This window comes from Emydura macquarii, unplaced genomic scaffold (genome assembly GCF_026122565.2).
Source record: "Emydura macquarii macquarii isolate MOO-44397 ecotype Brisbane River unplaced genomic scaffold, CSIRO-AGI_Emac_v2 contig_1253, whole genome shotgun sequence".
NCBI classification, from domain to species: Eukaryota; Metazoa; Chordata; order Testudines; family Chelidae; genus Emydura; species Emydura macquarii.
The window spans coordinates 43522686-43542143 of NW_027131390.1; the positions used below are offsets into that span (position 1 = coordinate 43522686).

General features: G+C 44.6%; 1 protein-coding gene across 7 annotated transcripts in view; it reads left to right on the plus strand.

Annotated features, from left to right (window-relative positions):
- The first annotated feature begins 523 nt into the window (after window positions 1–523).
- LOC137153378 (aryl hydrocarbon receptor-like) overlaps window positions 524–19458 on the plus strand; it is a 107031-nt gene continuing 88096 nt past the window's right edge. Inside the window, exons 1-4 of one of the 7 annotated variants that reach the window (XR_010919781.1) lie at window positions 536–634; window positions 1007–1195; window positions 12193–12380; window positions 14156–14496. Coding sequence is in view for 1 of the 7 variants with exons in the window: in XM_067548630.1 (XP_067404731.1) it covers window positions 2186–2244; window positions 12193–12380 (247 nt within the window). In the remaining 6 variants the exon portion in view is untranslated. Of the gene's footprint in view, window positions 635–694; window positions 1196–1789; window positions 2245–4249; window positions 4348–12192; window positions 12381–14155; window positions 14497–19458 lie in introns of those variants that run through there. The other 6 variants (XR_010919783.1, XR_010919780.1, XR_010919778.1 and 3 more) reach the window with 6 other exon arrangements.

Consider the following 19458-nt stretch of genomic DNA (forward strand, 5'->3'; position numbering starts at 1 on the left):
CAAAAAGGTATGCTATAGCTCAACCAGAGGTGATAGGCTTGTTGGAGGAATCACTGGAGGAATTTTTTTGGCCTGTGTTATGTAGGAGCTCAGACTATATGGTCATGATGGTCCCTTAAAATCTATTAGTTCAATGGCCATTGCTTGACTAGGAAAAATAGTCATGTTGGCTAATACAACACCAGCTATGACTTTTTCCTTGGTGTAGACAGCTTTTTAACATATGTTAGCTAGTCATGGTTGACCCTAGATTCCTTCATTAGCTTGACCACAACTAGCTAATGTGTTAAAAGGTGTCCATAGTAGGGACAAAGCCAGGATAGCTAACATGATGTCAGTCATGACCTCTTCCCAGTTATGAAAGAGCTCTGAGGTCTAATAGATGGATCAGCCCTCTGATCATTGTAGCATCAATTGCTTTCCCCAGTGACAGCTGATTGAGGAAATAGGGACAAATTAGCTAATCAGATGGGAAGGCTGGGTAAATGAAGGAACTAATTGGCCCTTCAGCTGACTAGTTTGATTAAAAAAGAGGAGGAAGGAAATGGTAGCAGTGGGGAGGCTCCTGAGGAAGGGAGATCTTTTTTCCTTCCAGGGTTATGATGAACAGGGGCTGAAGGTAATAGGATTATAGGTACTGAGTCTAATTACAGTTTTTGTACAAAAAAGTATTTCCTTTGATCAATTTTCACTTTGCTGCTTTTCAGTTTCATTGAACAGCCTCTTATTCTGGCAGAAAGAGAACAGAAAACAGGTTACAGTGTTGGTTCTTCTTACTTAACTGAAGGTAGATAACTAGGGTGAATATAGCCTATGAAAAGAGATGCCATGCATCATAATAGGAATGTCACACCTCCTCAAGGCTCTTCCCATGCTACAGAGGGAGAAGTCTACTGTTTCTCTTCCACCCTAATGGGTAAGAGACAGAACACCGCTTCGCTATCTCTCTTTCCACCAGTTCTCCTTCTTGGCTGCTTAGAAAAAAATCCTCTCCCGTGTCTTTTAGAAGGTTGCCATCTGCAGGTGCCTAGGTGCAGGTTGTTCTCTGAAATGTGCACTCCCCAGCTGTTCGGGCCCTGAACCTGCTTCCTCCATGCTAAGACTCCATTGACTGCAGACGACCAGACGGGGGCCTGATAAGCTACAGAAACACGCAGAATTTCAACGTTACAAAGTCACATCACTCTTCCGAGAGGTACTGTACAGGGAGTCTGCGAAGAAAACCGGAGCTATTTCAGCGCCTATCCAGCCCCCACGCGACCCAGGGTCAGGCTGGCTCTTCTTGTCTTGTCTAGAGGCGCAGAGCAGAGGGAGACCATGGTGGGGCAGGAGTGAGCTGTGCGGAGCAGCTTTTTGAGAGCCTTGAAATAATGCTTCTTCTTCCGTCTTTGCCCTGTTGCACCACCCTGAATTTAAAGGAGCTCTGGGCTCAGGAAGCTGATCTCCGAGGTTACAAAGGCAAGGCACGGCCATGGCCTCTCTCCTGCTGGGGGCTGGACTGGGGGGCTTACTTCGAGCGCTATGTTTCTAAGATTCTCTCCCTCTTGCTCTGCCTGGCTGGGCGCTAGGTGTCAGCTGGTGCCTTTGAGCACACCCTCCCCTGCCGGCAGCTGGCATAAGGGGCCACAGCAGGCACTGAGCAGCCGGGAAGCTCCCCAGCGCTGCAGCAGCAGCAGCCAGACCATCCTCTCTGTAGTTTTCAGCATTGCGGCTGCCTGCCTTTGCCCCGTGGCCGGGGGGGTGGGGAGGGCGCAGCGGGGGCTGCACAAGTAAACGGGAACAGGCAACGCCGTGACACCCTCCACCCTCAAAGGAAAACAGGCAGGGGGCCGGGTGGGTCAGAGGGGCCGTGGTGTCAGCCGCGCTCCGCTCCACCTTAAAAGCTCCCGCCCCGGTGGCTGTGATTTCCCGGCCAGGGTGTTGCCCGGGGTGGGGGCGGAAGAGCCCGTTTCGCAGAGCCTCCCTTGTTACCTGCCCAGCCGCCGCCTCCGTCCTCAACTTTGTTCCAGTCCCCGCGGGGCCGGGCGGGGGCGGCCGGGACCAGCCGCTGCGCTGCAGGCGGGCAGTCCCGGGACTCCGGGAGTCTTTCCCTCGGGCAGCCCGGCCGCTTTCCGAATCGCTCCCTCCGTCGGCCGGCTGGGCGGAGAGGACTTTCCTCCTCCGCGGGGTGTCCCCCGGCCTCGCCATGCTGCCGACGGGAGGCGTGTACGCCATGAAGAAGAGGAAGAAGCCGGTGCAGAAAAGGTAGGTGCAGGGCGAGAGCCGCTCCCTTCCCTAGCCGTCCCCGCTTTGCGGGGCTCTGTCCTCTCCTGGCCTGCGCCCGCCCAGCCTTTGCATCGCAGCGCTAGCGCTTTCATCCGCGGGAGAGTCAGTGTCTCCCCTGGCTCCGGATCTCGCTCACCAGCCCTGCACACGCAGGTTGTCCTCTGGCTCTCTCGGTCGGGCTAGTCCGTGCCCTGCGCTTCATTTCTTCCCCCTCACCTAGGATCGCCTTGAATGGCTAGCCTTCCCAGCACCCTGGTGAGGTAGCACGGTGCCATTAGCCCCGTTTTACAGCTGAGAAACAGGTGCAGAACAGCGACCTCAGCTAGGCTATTTGGGGGCAGAGCAGGGATTGAACTGAGGTTTACCATGGTCACGACTACTGCCCTCTAACCACTGGCTGGCCTCTCCCGGTGGGATCACCTCCAGAGCAGCTTGGACAGACCTCACAAGGCATGGTCTTCTGCAGTCCCTTTGCTTCCCGTTTGGATCACTTATTCCTAAAGCATTTGTGTGATCGGTAACTGGTTGTAAAATACACCTGGATCTCTGGGTGGGGACTGCTGAAATTAGCCATTGGGTTGTGGGTCTCTGATGTCACTTAAGTCCCATCATGTGGCAGGCTGGAGTCGCAGAGTTTGACTCTAAAATCTTAAATTGTCCAAAGAGTTACCCGAAGGTTTGTGCTGAAGAAATTTGCTTCCCCAGGTTCACTTAGCAGTTCAGCTCTAGAGATAAGTTGACTCTCTTAAAAAAAAAAAGCAATTCCCAGGGAAGAAAGAGCTGCATAAAGGTGGTGTTTCCTGGTTTGGGAAGTCTAGTTAAAACCCTTCTCAGGTGTTTTAAAGCCGTAAATTCCCTTTGGGACTGTGAGAACGTGATGCAAATCGTCAGAAAACGAAATGGGCAGTGATTTGTGGAAATTTGGGGCTTGCTCAAAGTAATCTACTGATGACAAACCAGGCTGTATGCATGGTTTTTAGGGTGTCTTACAAGTAGAGCAGCTTGGTGGAAACACTAGGCTATTCTGTACTGAAGAAACTAATCAGGTTTTTCTGCCCAGTGCCCTCGAGGAAAGACGACTCCTTCCTAGAGTTGCAGTGAGAGAGAGACCTTTGCCCTTGCTGGAGTGACAAGTCAGGGCAAAAGATAATGGCTCTGATTCTCCACTGCTTTCCATTGTGCAGTCACTAATACTGTGCAAAATGCTTCCAGATTAGAAAGGCTTCACGCCCACTTTGCATGGGTGTAAATGATTGCATAAGGTTTGGGGAAATGGGGGATCAGGCACCGTATTGCTTTCTTCCCCTGCTGTCCTCGTGAGATTTCCAAAGCACTTACCGTTTCAAAAGGTCTACCACAGGACCTATACGACTCAAGCACTGGATTTTTCACAGACAAAGTGTTAACTTCTACTCGTCCAGTGGCCAGTTGTATTTGTTCTTTATTAAGGTGGGAAAATGTTGATCTGAGTTGGAATCTGTGAACTGCTTGTTCATCCTCGGTTGACATGATACTTCCAAATTCATCTGCTAGTGACCGCCATTCCTATGCCCAGCTGTGATCTTTCTGCCCAAGTCCCTCTCTTGTTCCAAACTGGACACTTGAATCCAGTACAGGTCTGCCAATGATTCCAAGGCATAGCTAACACTGCCTTTTGGAGTTTGTTTCAGAGTCGTGTGGTATAATTGAATGGATGTGTCATAGTCCATATTTATTTAGAAAGTCACAGGAAGAAAGGTTTGGAGGTACGGAAGGCGGAGAGCAGGCAAATACATGGGGGCAGATAAATGCAATGCTAGAGACTTGGCAACGAATGTACATGCATGAGATAAAATGGCTAATGTGACATGCATTGAATGGCAGTAATGGGGTGTTCAAGAGGCATGTAGGATTCTAAAGCAGATAGCATGTCCAATTGTCCGTATCAGCCTGGAAAACTACTAGTTTTAATTTTATTGAATTAACTTATACCAGTGTTTCTCAGCTTTTTCCATATAGTGACCCCATGTTATAACAAAAAAGAGTTTCAAGACTACACTCTGCTGGCCCCCAATCGAATTATAAAGAAAGCGAAGGTGGCAGGTAGGTAGGGCTATCAAAAGGGTGTTGTCTGCAGGCGGGTCTGCCCTATTATTGCAGCAACCCCTGTTCAATCAGAAGCTCCCTATTGTTAGCCAATAAAACATAAATGGAGAGGCTAAGTGTTCTTACCATGTACAAAGCTCTTGACTTTGGCACCTGCTGCCCCTCGCAGCCTGATGCAAAGTAGCCCTGGTCTGTGGGCCTGCTAGGAGATGTAGCTATTTACCTGCTTGTTGGAGGAGGGGCTTGATGGGGGCTGAGATTTCTGTGCAGGAGGGGAGTTTGACTTGCTTTTTAAGTGTGTATGCTAGCCAAGTGGTTTTTTTATTCAATTTTTTTAGGAGTGAAACTAAAAATGAAAGACAGATGTGCAAAAATGTGAAGGACTGTTGCCCCATCTCACACCTTGCTATTCTTAAGTTTGAGGGTTGGACTCCATTCCCAGAGCTTGTTTTGGGCGTTTGGACCAAGCTCAGAATAACAAGTTGCAGGATCAGGGCTGTAGTTTTATCCTAGGAGACCTCCTGGACTAGGACTCTCTGTGCTAGGTGCTGTACAAACACAGAACAAAAAAGCACTTCTCTTTACTTGCTTATCTCAGCAAGTAGGATCAGTTGTTTTTGTTAGGTTTTTTTTTTTTTTTTTAAATAACAGACATCCTCGGGGGGCAGGGGAGGGAGAAGGAGAACAGATATACTTCAACTTCAGAAGTACAGGATCAAAATTAGAAATCAGAGGATCATCTCTCGATACTGCCAAATCTCTCCATTTTGTCATGAGTCCTGCGATATTTGGCATTTTTCTTAGTGTTGAAACATTATAGTATAAATATACTTTTTATATATAAGATTAACATTAAGTTTAATATAATCTAAAAGTTGGAATGAAATGCCTTGAAACAATAAAGTTGAAATGAAACATTTTGACATTACCAAAATGATTCATTTTGAGGTTTGCCCATCAAAAATTTCATTGAAATTGATACGTTTTCTGGTGGAAAATGGTTCTGTCAAAAGTTTTGCGACTAACTCTACACATCACTGTATCCCAGAGCATTCAGGGTGCCTAGCAGGCCATCCTCAGAGTGTGCCAGGACTGGAGGGTTAATGGGGCAAAGTGGAGCAGGAAGGGAAATTTATATCTGTTAAAGCAGGACTGTTTGGTCCAATACCAATTCTCTCAAAATATTGGGCGGAGGACAATAGGTTAAAAAGTACCATTTTTAAATCTAAGATATGAAAGTCTATTAATAGTCATCCTAATAAACTGTATATGCAAGACAAAGCAATGAATATGTATCTACTTGCCTTACTGCTAACAAACAGAAAACCCTAGCTGATGTTATTAATTTATACCACAGGCACTTTTGCAATTGGACATTCACCAGCTTGCAATAGTTCAGCTTCCTGCAGTATTTCCCATGTGGAGAACAGAGAAATACTGTAGCAAATGTAAATAGCATGGTGCAATGTGGTAATGTAACAAAGCCAGTTGTCCTTGGCCTTTTATTTCCAGCACCACACCCTCTGTTTTATTTTGGTGTTGCTATATTTACTGCCTGTTCCATCATAAATTCCAGTGGCAGAAGGTTGCTTTGGGCGATAGCCCAATATTTGTTTGCTGAGTTTTGCACTGTAAAACATATACATGTAATATAGCTGTGTGTCTTGTCATGGGGCCTACAAATAAAAAGAGCATAGAGCCAACACATTTAGCTGTCCTTCTGCCCTCTGAGGCATGTGGCTTCAACCTTAGTTGATAATCACACTATAGCACCCCCTATTGGGAAAGAATTTGTTGTAGCACAGGTGGGGGCTCCTATTACACAGTAGTAACTCTTTTGTCCAATGGAGGAGGAGAGTTGATGGGACTCCTGTCCAGTCTCTGGCAGGAAGGATTGCAGTTTGTGTTTGTTTGGGTCTTACAAATGAGGAAATACAGAGTGAAATGGGTGAAGTAAGGGGTCTCATGGCCTTGACTGGGACACAGGGCATTAGCTCTGCAGAAGAAAAATCTTAAGGACTAGCGTGGAAGAGCTTGCTCTAGAAACTCCACTGAACCACCTTAAAAGGGGAGAAGTAGGCTCTCTAGTTTGGATGTGCAGGGATTTCTTGTGCTGGGAGCTGGAGGGGCTTGCAGGCATAATTGAACTATTTTCTTTAAATCTGGAGTAACAAGCCAGGCGGGAGGGGCTGGGGAAGGTTCCAAGAGAAGTGTCACAGTAAAGCCGGCGCAGAGCAGTTTTAAGGATGATATTGCTTTCCTGGTTCTAAAACAGATCCTTGTTCAATGTGTGAAGAAAGTGATTTTCCATGGTTTTTATGTTTTTAATCAGTGTCACGTGATAGTGCTTTTATGCAATGTTAACATGGGGGGTGGGGGGGAAAGAAGAGGCAGGAGTGGATTGTGAATCATGTTCATGTAACTTGATATCATGAACTATCTTTATGGTCAACCTTTTCTGGTCGCAATCAGGACTTTATTTCTATTTTCTTCCAGAAAGGAGTTACATTCCTTAACTTTGAGTTAAATGAGGCAATTTGAAATAATATCCAGCTCTGATAAAGCACTTTTCATCTGTAGATCTCAAAGCACTTTACAAAGAAGGTCAGTGTCATTATTTTGCAGATGGGAAACTGAGGCCCAGAGAGGTGGGCGAAGCAACTAGTCTAAGGTCACCCAGCAGGCCGTTAGCAGAGCTGGGACACCTGAGTTCCAGCCGAGTGCTTCATCCGCGAGGTCAAGTTTTTAAAGCATAGGGCAATATGTGTAGCTAATAAATGGAGGGTTGAATCTCAGTTCCCCAGCACTTTGCAGTCGTTTGTACGAGTGCTAAGCAGGTGGCAAATACTGTCCGATCACAATGGTAGCATATTACACCCACTTAGCCTTGGTGTAAATCACTGCTCACAGAGCAAGGCAATGGCAAATTAGATCCAGAAAATGTGATTGGTTTAGAATACAAGTTGTTGTTAGTTTAAAAAGAGCAACAGGAATGTCAGCTATGTGATGTATGAGAATGGCTGACATATGGAGAAGACTCTCTTGAGGAAAAACAGGTATCCTTTGCGTTACAGCTGGATTAAATACTGCTGTGAATCTGAGTTACTGTGTGTGAGCAGGCTGTAGAAACCGGATCCAAGAGGACTTGTGATGTGAAGCGGGATCGGTAATGAGGTAGGATATCTTCCCCCAGGTTGTGTCAAAGCCAGCCTCGGCTGGCAGTAACTGAAAGTCACTAAGTGAGAGTGTCCTTTTGGAGAGGAGCTGGTCTCGCTCCATTTCCACAGTGGATGTGTGCGCGGTTCACAGATGCCACTGCCATACAGTCTCAGCAAAGAGGATAAGCTGGGAATTGACATAGGACTGAAGTGTCCTTCCACCCCCAGGAGTGGATGGGTGGCTGTTGAGGGCAGGGAGAGACATGAGGGCAGGGCTGTAAAGCTTCAGATCTGAGGAGCCGGGAATTTCCCTGGTATACAGTGCTTACTTTATGGGTAAGCAGTCTAATTAAGGTATGACCCCCAGCCCCTCTGTACAGGCTGTCCCTTCCCTTAAGATTTCCCCAGTGTCTAATGAACAAACTGTGCCTCTGTACAGTATCTTATCCATTGAGACCCTGGAGTTCCTTATGTGTTGAGTCAAGAGAATTTAAGAGGAAGCTGTTATAGAGGCTGTTGATTTAAGCCTTCCTCCTAGTAACCTAAATTTAGCCCCCTCTTTCTGACAATTCCCTGCATCATTGGTGACTAGGTACCATAGACCCCACCATAGTGCGCACTCAAGGTTTGTCTGGTTGCTACAAGAGATCCTTCACCCTTGCATCTGGTTGACAACTCACCAAAAGGCTCCTGCTGCCTCAGCATACTCAGTTATCATTATTTGTAAGGAGAGCCTCTTGTATCATTGCAGTCTGTCAATTTCTTCTGTGTCCCCATCTCCTGGAAGGACCTTTTCTTATGAGCAAGGAATGATCTTCTGCCTTTACTAGAAAGTGGGGCCCATCTAAGGAAATTTGTCCCAGATCTAAAATGCATTAGATACTTTAAATGGGGCAACATAAGAGCTTTACAATTTGTTTGGCTTTTTATAAACTTAGTTTGTGTAAACTATAACTTTACTGTACTTCTGTCAACAAGCTAGTTTCTGACACCCTCTAAAAAGATATACAAACAACTTTTCATTAAGTAAGGATTGGACATCCAGCAATCTGTTTGTCTTGAGGTATGGAATCACTTGTCTTCTTAAACAAGAGACATCTATTAAAGAAAACAACTACAAACTACAGACTACACAGCTTGAGTTCCAATTTAGTCTCCCTTGTGTACCAAGTACCACATCCTGGGGCTTAAAAAGGAACTAGGTAAGTTCATGGAGGATAGGTCCATCAATGGCTATTAACCAGGATAGGTAGGGATTGCTGTTTGCCGGAGGCTGAGAATGGCCGAAGAGATAGATCATGTAATGATTACCTGTTCTGTTCATTCCCTGTGAAGCACCTGGCGTTGGCTACTATTGGAAGTCAGGATATGCTCTCTGGGACTTTATACAGCATGCAGACATTTAGTGGCTGATTAGTATACTGCAAGTATGTCATCATACACATTGCTTTGGAACAGCATGTGAGACCATCATTAAAAAATTACTAGGGCTGTCAAACAATTAAAAATTTAATCGCATTTTTAATTGTTAAACAATAATAGAATACCAATGTAAATTTAATATAAATATTTTGGATGTTTTTCTACATTTTCAAATATACTGATTTCAATTACAAAACAGAGTACAAAGGTACAGTGCTCACTTTATATTTTTTATTCAAATATTTGCACTGTAAAAAAAGAAAAAAAGAAAATATTTTTCAATTTGCCTCATACAAGTACATAAGTGCAATCTCTTTATTGTGAAAGTGCAACTTACAAATGTAGAATTTTTTTTTTTTACATAACTGCACTCAAAAACCAAAATAATGTAAAACATTCAAGCTTACAAGTCTAAGCATGAAGGGACGTATGGATATTTAGCATATCTGGCATGCAAATACCTTGCAACGCTGGTTACAACAGGGCCATGCGAACGCCTGTTCTCACTTTCAGGTGATATTGTAAATAAGCGGGCAGTATTATCTCCCGTAAATGTAAACAAATTTGTTTGTCTTAGCAATTGGCTGAACAAGAAGTAGGACTGAGTGGACTTGTAGGCGCTAAAGTTTTACATTTTTTGAGTGCAGTTATGTAAAAACAAAACAGAAAATTCTACATTTGTAAGTTGCACTTTCATGGTAGAGATTACACTAGAGCACTTGTATGAGGTGAATTGAAAAATACTATTTCTTTTGTTTCTTCTTTATAGTGCAACTATTTGTAATAACAATAATAATATAAAGTGAGCACTGTACACTTTGTATTCTGTTTTGTAATTGATCACAATATTTGAAAATGTAGAAAAACATCCAAAATATTTATATTAAATTTAAATTGGTATTCTACTATTGTGTAACAGTTCAATTAAAACGGTGATTCATCGTGACTAATTTTTTTTAATTTAGTTAATTCATTTTGCGTTAATTGCATACATTAAATGTGATTACCTGACAGCCCTAAATATACTATGGTGAAATTGTCATTGTTCCCTTTTTTAAAATTGAAAAATAAAGATTCCTATTTATTTTCCTTTTTGGACTGTCAAGGGCTGTTTTTGAGCAATAAGAGAACAAAGATATATTTGATGTAGAACTGCTATGCCTAGAGTATTTTATTTTCTCACTCTTAAAAATTTGGGACTGAAAACTCTATTAAAGCAGTTTTCTGTAAAGTTCTTCTCCCTATCACCACCTGGATCCATTGCTGGAGCCAAAATATAAACTTCTGATGAAGAGATTCTGTAATGAAAGTATGATGGATTCTTTGAAGAATGGATTATAATTATAAAGCAGTTAATCCCACAGTCAAAAATCCTTTACCTCTTTTTTTTAAAAGATGAGCATACTATGATTTCAAAGTGTTTAAGGAGCCTTTCTCATGCTGAATATATGAAAACACTGGTGCCGATCGGTCAGGCATGGCTTATACAGACAAGACACGATACCTAACCTCCGTGAGAAGTAGGGTATATATTTTCAGAGGTTATGATTACAAAGCAGCATGTGAATAGGACTTTTCATGGGAAGTACTATAATTTTCTGTCCACACTTAGAACTGTTTGAAATGAAGGCACAACAGCAGCCAATCGTATCTTGTTCAAAAACAACTCCACTGCCCCTCTCCCTAAACATGGAATCGGTCCTGCTAGCTGAGTTTTGATATCTGGGAGGAAACAATTGGCTTTAAACAATTGCAGATCGTGTTAGCTGAAGTTGCTTTAAACAGCAAGGGTGCCATGCAGTCCAGGGCAAGGTGCAGGGCGTTTGCAGTTAGACAACTCACATAGAAAGAAGACCAGCTGTACTGCAGGGCTAACAGTGTCCAGATCAAGGGACGCCACATATCTTCCTTTCAGAAAAAGACAAAATTCATGAGTCAGTCAGGAAACCCAGGTCAGGGTGATTCGGGTGAAATCTCAGCTCCGCTGAAATCAAGAGCAAAAAGCCCAGTGGCTTTGTTTAGGGCTAGGATTTCACTTTCAGTGTGCCAGGAAACAGATGTGGGCCAGATTACAGGGGTACCTATAGCTCATGCTATATGACGCATTTCTTAAAATATCAGCTCCTGGAGGCAGGTGATTAGGTGAGAATCTCTGCTCTCAGGGCTCTTCTTCTTTATTTGAATTGTGGTGTTATGTAGCTGCCCCAATCATGGATCAGCTCCCTATGGTGCTACCTTACAGCCATGAACGGAGTGTACCCTAGATGCTCAGAAACCCAAAGGTAAATAAAAAGAACCCTCAAAATGTATTATTTTAAAAAAAACTTTAGCTTAAAAATCACATCTTGTGCTTTGAAAACCCTCGGCAATACCATACCCACGATACCTCTGCTCACACTGAGTAGCACTTTCCTGTGCAAATGCAGCTTTAGCTTTCACGCCTTGAGGTGTGCGTTGCTATTCAGCCTGGACAGCTGGCTCACATGATGCAGTATCAAATGCTGAATAGCCTTGTACGTGCCTTGCACTAGAGCTCCGATTGGGGCTCTCCCATTGCTTTCTGGGAAAGAAGTGGAAGGTTATTAAGGAAAGGATGTTAATTATCTGAGCCCAACTCGCCAGCTCCAGGATATGGAATTTCCTTTTAGTGTGAACAATCGCTGAGTGAGTTTTGACAGGAGCAGAGCTAATTTAGCTCATCATCAAATGCAAGTGTCTCTGGTCATTCGGCTTGTGCTTGATGACTGTAGTGAGCAGGTGACAACCATGTAATCTTGAGTGGGGAGTCTTCCTGAGGCCTGTCATCGGGAGGTGGACCTCTTTCCTCCCCACTGCACTGCCCCTTCTCCCCTGTGCTGGTGCCCACCTAGACCCCTTTGTGACATGCAGGCTGCATGACTGTAATCCACCATTGAAAACAACTTGCCAGTTTCCCCCACCCCCCCTTTTTTTTAAATGACTTACCCAAGGTCTCAGAACAGCTCAGTGGCAGAGCCTGGAATAGAATCCAGATAGGGCTTTTGGGTCCCAGGGCAGCACCGTAGCCACTGGATAACTCTGCCTCTCTCTTGCTAGATACTATTTTCTTGCTGTTCCCTTAAACAAGTGGGCAAAGAGCCTGCAAGCTTCTATTTGATGGTGATTCAGATTACAGTAGGGCCCAGACTAAGTTTGGGAAGGGCCTAGCAGCAGGGGATGTAGCTTATGCCGTGTTTATACTGATCATCGCCTTCTTATTTACATTTTTCTTTCCCTCCATCAGCCCAAAGCCGTCACCTCCCGAGGGCATACAGTCAAACCCCTCCAAGCGGCACCGGGACCGCCTCAATCAGGAGCTGAACAAACTGACCAGCTTGCTGCCCTTCCCTGTGGATGTCCAGGCCAGGCTCGATAAGCTTTCTATCCTCCGGCTGATTGTAGGTTACCTGAAGGTGAAGAGTTACTTCATGGGTAAGTGTGAGTAACTCAAACAGGCCCTTTGTGCTGAGGCTGGGAGAGCTTCCCAGCTCAGTGGTGTTCAGGGATCTCCTAGGCAATATTTTGTCTTCTGAGCCGGATGGCGTTACAGTCCTGAATGAAATTTGTGCCAGAATGAGCTGCCACTGGGGAGGAGTCTTAGAGAAGGACAGACCATGCTTTGCACAAAGCTGGACTCATGTTCCTTGTTGGTTTAAGTTCACAAGAGCAGAGTGGCTTGGGGCTCCCCTTTTAACTCATTACTACCAAGTTTTGGTGGTGGGAGGAAGCAGGACTGGCGAGATTTGTCTTTGCCTAGAGGATGGACTCGGGACGTTGATGCAGAGCAAGCTAGCATCGACACCCTGAGTGGGGGAAGGAAGGCTTGCTTGTCGAACTCCTAGCAAAGCCTGCTGGGAAGAGGAGGAACCTGAGGCCCTTTATAATGCAGGCTGTTCTGTGACGTAGTCAGTGCTCAGTGTTCTGTGACGTAGTCAGAGAATAGCGCCATGGGAGGAGGTGCTGCCCAAGGGAGAAAACGTTCCGGCTTGATGGAGCCTGTTGGCGAAGAACTTGGGGATCAATATTACTCAGCACTTTGGAGAAATGGGCCTGTGCACAGGTTTGTGTGACTCTCTGGTTTTTAGAATCTGCATTCATCATGGGGTTGACTCCAGGAATCTCACTTTCCAGGTGCAGTACTTCTAGGAATAAGGATAGACATCTCACTCCTTCCTCCCCTGTCCATCTGCTTCTGCTAATGGGAAGTATGGAGGTGCAACAGGGAAAGAGGAGATACCTGTAGGTAGCCAAGTGCTTAGACACCTAAAACAGAAAGCATCCAGACTCACCATTGCCTGATGCCTGGAGTTGCAGGGAAGGTACCAGGTGGAATGCTAGCGGGGGCTCGGTGTGTCTAGAGAAAAATGAGACCATCTCAGCCAGTGTGTCCTAGGCCAACATTCCATTCTTGCTCCTTGCTTGACAAACAGAGCAAGAATGTGTCTGGTAAAGCATCTAATCCTATGTGAACACCTGAGGTGACCTTGATGTCACAGTTGTTGTCCCAGTTTTAGGGGATTAAGAAGCCATACTTCAGCTGGGGCCTTCCTTTATCTTGAAATCCTTAATATGCTAGATATTAAGCATGGGATTTCAACAATGCGCAGCGTTGGCCCACCTCTCCCCATTGAAGTCATTGGTAAAATTCCCACTGCTGTCAATAGGAGCAGTTAGCCCAATGCTGAGGGATTCTGCAAATCCAACCCCCAAGTGTGTATTTTATTCTGATAAATTTTATCCTAATTTTAGTTAAATAATATTTATCTCTGTGTGTAATCTTTAGGAGCTCTAACTAGTGGACAAACAGAGGGATTGAGATAGGGTAGTATTTAGTGAATGTAGGACACTCTTAAAAAAAACAATTCACCATTTCTCCCCAGGAATTTGAGTGAGTTTGTTGATGTCCATTTTTGATGTAAAATCTGCAAAGTGGTCTGTTATCCTACTGAGCATGTCCTGGGTAGGGCTGGTCAAAATTTTCCCATCAAAATGTTTTTTTGATGGAAAATCGGGTTTCCAACTAACTGAAAATTGTCATGAAAAATGTCTGCTTTCCTCAAATTTCTGATTTTTTTCATTGAAAACCGCGTCCATCTCCCCAAAAAAATCCAGCTATAAGCCAAACTATGTTTCCATTACCTGTTTTCAATGAAAAGTCAAAATTTCCTGCAGGAAAAGAGTTTTTTTTTTTTTTTTTTTTCATCTAGTTCTGAACTTGGGGTTCGTTTTGGCTGGACTGGGCTTGGCTGAAATACCATGGCGTTGTAAAGGGCCTTGATTCAAGACAAATTACATCCTGCTTCCACATTGCAGAAGTCTGCAGGTTTCCAAAAGGAGAACTGAAAGAAAGATGAAGGTCATTGAGAGGTGGTGGTGGTGGTGGTGGTGGGGGGGAGACGGACACTGTAGCTTTGGAACTGTTATGATGTTGTGGGAACCCCGGTACTTTGAATTGAATTGAGCACACAATGAAATGTAAATCTTGATGCTTCGGCTTAGTTTTCCAAACTCTTGAAGTGGGCTAGGCAATAAAAGTACAATTATTGTATGTCTGTGTTTGATGGACAGCTCTGCAAAGCACTCGCTTAATATGGTGATGGGCGCACTATAGGTACCTAGCTATAACAAAAAAGATGTTGTCGATTTGGAATATTTTATTCAGTACGATCATGTAAGTTTTTAATATTTCTGTTGGCTAAGGCAGCAGAAAATCTCTGTATTTGGGCTCTGTAAGGGCGGGTGGGGCTTGTTCTGCACTCACTCCCTCACGACTCATTTCATAGCGAAGAGATAATTGGTCTGGCTTGCTGTGCAGTCAGATCAAGCATTGATGTGGCATCCTGTTAAGTGTTTTGCTTTGGAGAGAGGCTGGGAGAATGGAATGACTATCTATTTCCGCTCGTCCTCTGGGCAGAGACCCTGTGTTTTTGCAGAGAGACGCCGCATCTTCGCCAGATGATGTTGCCCCACACTGTTATGAGGCACTATGACGTGTGACCCTTGTGTGTTAATGCGGTAGTATTGCATTAGCTGGGCTTTTGAACTGACTGTGGCTCAGACCTGAGAATGTCAGGGCTGGTTTGTGGGTGCAGAGAGATACTCAGAACATTCAGGGGGTGGTCGTTCTTGCTGGGAGGAATCATGGACTTGAAGTTGGGGGAAAAGCTGGGCTCTAGTCCTGCTTCTGCAGCTCCTGACCCCCTATGTGCCTCAGGATCCACTAATTTGGGGAGCCTCCTTTTTTGACTGCTGTGCACCCAGGGTTCCATCGCCTCTTATTGGAGTGCTTGATTCTCAACCCCCCTGAAACTCCTAGGCACCTCAAGTCAGACACTTTCATGAAGGCTTTGGCCTTGTGGTCTCTGTCTCTATTTTTCCACCTGTCAAATGTGGCTTATAGCTTCTGTGTTACTCCTAGGGCCGTTGTGGCTTAATGCTTTCATGTTCAGATGGCACTTGGGTATCCTCCGACGGATGTTGGATAGTAATGCAGGGATTAGAAGTGCTTTGAGTCCTGCTGACTAAGGACCAGCACCGATAGCTCCATTCAGCCCTCCATTGCTAGACAAGTGGTAGGTCTGATGAGCCATCCTCCGGACCTAACCTTGGAAATGCAGCATCTTCCTGGCTCTCTCATGGATGTATAGGTCTCAGAGGAGTTCCCGTCTGATGACAGGGTGTGAGGAGTTCACAGCCTACCACAGTTAATTATTGTAATACTTTAATTCTCTGCTCAGGCTCCACTCTGAGCCTTTGCCACCAACAACTACCATCTCTGTTGGCATTGGCTCCCTTTGCTCTTAACCCTGTGACAGGTTATCCACAATCAAGTCTGTGATGCATGTGTCAGAGACAAAGGCCACCGCTGTCCTGGCAGTCAGGCTGAGAGCTCAGCGGTGGCAAACAGTTTGGGGGTGTATGTAGGCATTCAGCATTGTCCCCCCACCAACAGTTTTCACGAACTGCTTGCTATACCAGAGCCTTAGCAGGTGTCTGAGTCAAAATGGAGATGCTCTTTGCCCTTTTCTGGTATGGACAAGGGGAAAAGTCAGTGGTGGCAGAAAACCCTTCCCAAATGTGGGATGCCACTTTTGTTTTCAGTTGTGTTATGTGCTCTTGAAGAAGTGTCCAGTAGAGCACCCCTGAGATATTGGAAAGTTGAGTGTCCACATCTCAAAGACGCAGTGTCAAAAAGTGGCTGCCTCCTGTAGAACAGTGGTGGGCGGAGAGGCGAGGGGACACTTGATGATGGCTTTGGAGTGGACCTGATAAAAAGTACCCAACTCGGCTGTTGGGATCCTGAATCAAAATGAATTCTGTGAAAGTGACACTGAAAGAGCTGCGGGGAGGAGGGGGATCGCACTTCGTTTGTTTGGAAAAATTTCTCCAATAGTTGTTTCAAAGCAAAGGCTTTTAAGCGTGTTAGGCCTCATATATGACCTATTTTAGAACTATAAACAACCCGATTGTGGAAAATTGTGCAGGTTCCAAAAAATTCATTTTTATTGTAATCCGCCGCTCTTAGAATTTTTTTTTATTAAATAATAGACATTATTTATATGGGGGCCTCTGGAGACACACTAATCTCTTCTGCCCCCCTCCTCTGCTTCTTCAGCAGCAGAACTAATGCAGTGTTGTTTTTAGAGCTTTTCTGAGGTCCTTGATTTATTCTGGAGGTCAAAAAATATAAGAGATCAATAGGGCAAAGTGTTGAGTAAATAAAAGTTAAGCTACAAAAAAAGGAACCCATTGCATTTCAGTTCATTCCTGAAATATGTTTGGTATGGAAGTGGTTAGAATAAATCAGACCTTGCCAAATGGAAAATGACTTGATTGGTAAGCAAAGAAATATAACTATAAAAAGAGGGAACTGGAAATAACAGAGTGGAAGGCAAAAATTAATTAGTTTTTTAAAGTTTAAATTTAAAAAAAAAAAAAAGAAAGAAAGAGAGTTTCCATTAAATGGATGACTCTTAAGTGCTCATTCTCAAGTATGCAATCTGTTTGGTTTATATAAGGAAAATAAAGCCTGTTGCAACTTTCCCTTTATTTTTCTGAAATCTCAAGTATGCAATCTGTATGCATATTGCAATCAAGTATGCAATCTGTTTGGTTTATACAAGGAAAATAAAGCCTGTTGCAACTTTCCCTTTATTTTTCAGAAATCTGATCCTCCTCATTTCTTGTTTAAAATGTGCCACTGATAAGTTTTGATTTCAGTCTCAGCCCTGACCCAAGTGATGGCTCTGTCTGTCTTGAAATCCTAGGGCCTGGACTCACTGACAAGCAGCCCTGAATCTTTATGGGTTCTGATTTGATGCAGCTGCATATGCTCGCAAGTCATTCCAGACGCATGCTGCTCATCTTCCCTGAGGAACAAGAGATGTGAGGAGTAAAATGATGAGTGCCTCTTTTTCTCTGAAGGGCTGGGAAAATAAAAACCTTGTCAATTGCCATGTTCAACAAGCTAAAGGGGATAAGGTGGTGATGTGGTGTGTGTGTGTGCACGTGTGTGCCTGCTGGGTGCAGATGGGTTTCTCCCAGCCTAGAAGTGGGGGTATTAATGCTCTTGCAGCTTTTGCCTTGGATTGCAGTAGCTCCTAGAGGCCTCAACCTGGATCAAGGCCTGATTGTGCCTGGTGCTGTATAAACACATAGTAAGGAGAGCCCGGCTCTGAAGTGCTCACCGTCTAAATAGACAAGGCAGGAAAAGGGTGGTGGAAAAGGGAGTTTTATTATTCCCATTTTACATAGGGGGAACAGAGGCACAGAGAGTAAGTGACTTGGTCAAGGTCACACAAGGTGTCTGTGACAGAGTTGGGGCTAGAGCACAGAATTTGGGCCTCGGTCCTTCTCCTTGACAGGAAGGATGTTGCACGACAGAAAAGCAATTGGGGCTGGGTGAGTTGGGTGCTGTTGCCCCGCTGCCAACACAATCTTCCTCTAAAATGTTTGTTCAATTCAATATCTTCTTCACTCACTTTTCTTCCTCCACCCCTTTGTGGTCACTGATGGGGCTGAAGGCTGGGTGTTGCTACTGCCTTTACTTAGCAAACCCCTGCCAGGATCAGCTGTGATAGATGGATCAATAAAAACAAAGGATTTGTTTTTTCCCCCCAATAAGCGTGTTTTAAGATATTTAATATGACACATGATACTCAGAGAGCCCCATGCCTTTGTGAAGGAAAAGACTTTTTAAGCTGATTTGTTTGGCAAACCCAATCTGTTTGTGTTTGCCTCTCCAGCCATCCTACCCCTTGAATAGCATTGTGGAGACTTCACTGGCTGGCAAATTAATTTTCTCCTTGGGATGTTCAATAGGACTGTGGGAGCAGCCTGGCTGATAGGCGGGGACAGCCATGAATGTGTCTATCCCCTTCCCCTGTGTCAAAACGCCATCTACCTGTTCGTTGTCTGTCAGTGTGGGCCCTCCTAAGTGTTCATCTGGTGGCTGCTCTGTTTTAATCTTATAATGGTGGCTTCCCCCTTTGCCCTCCTTCCTTTGGCTCAATCCTCCACCTGACCCCGAGACCAGACCATGAAGGAGACCTACCTGAAACAGTTAACTCTAGACTGCTGTCCTGTGGAAGAGATGGTTGATGCAGTGTGGTTCCATCCATCTGGAAGGACAGAGAGGTTTCAAACTTTCTGCCAACTGTTAGATTTTTAACCCTCGTTTGAAAGTATTTTCAAGCCTCAGCGCCTGGGTCTACAGACTTGGGCTTGCCCTACAGCACTAAAAATAGCCATGTAGACATGCAGGCTCATGTGCTGGAACCCACCCTGCTCCAGGCTGCAGAGCTCGAGATGCGGCCTGAGCCCCAACATTTACCATGGCTACTTTTAGTGCGATAGTGCGAGCCCTGGGAGTCCAAGTCTGTAGAACTGGGCTCTGAGACTTGCTGCCATAGGGTTTGGTTGTTTTTTTCTGTGTAGTCGTATCGCTTGTGCACACACAAAACTGTGCGGGGAGCATTGCTTTTAAATATTGCATTGCCACTATAAATCTGCTTAGAGAGAGAGTATAGATAGGGCTTCTGGTTTGAGGTTTGTTTTTTGGGGGGGGCGGGGGAGGGGTATTAATTTCATTGGGGTGGTATTTTTAGCAATTTTGTAGTTCTATGTAGATGTCCAAAAATTAGGTTTGGGTGGGATTTCTCTTTGTGTATACAGTAATAAGTAATATAGATATTGTAATGAGTAATTTCTTTGTAATGTTCCCTAGTGTTTCAAGCAGCATTAAGTAAAAGTGGCCTCGGGTATCTTTAGTATGCACCAGCAGGGTCTTTATGGACCTATTAAAGCACAACACATTGGTATGCTTTAGAAATCACACCCCCATAGTCGGCATTACTGCTCTGTGTAGACGAGCCCTTAGATACAAGTCACCATTTCCAATATTTTCCTGGTATTTGTTGGATAAACACTTTTTTTTTTTTTTTAATATTGGGGTGTTTATTGGTTAAAACTAAAAATCAGATGCCCTATATCTAGAGTAGAGATAAGGGGA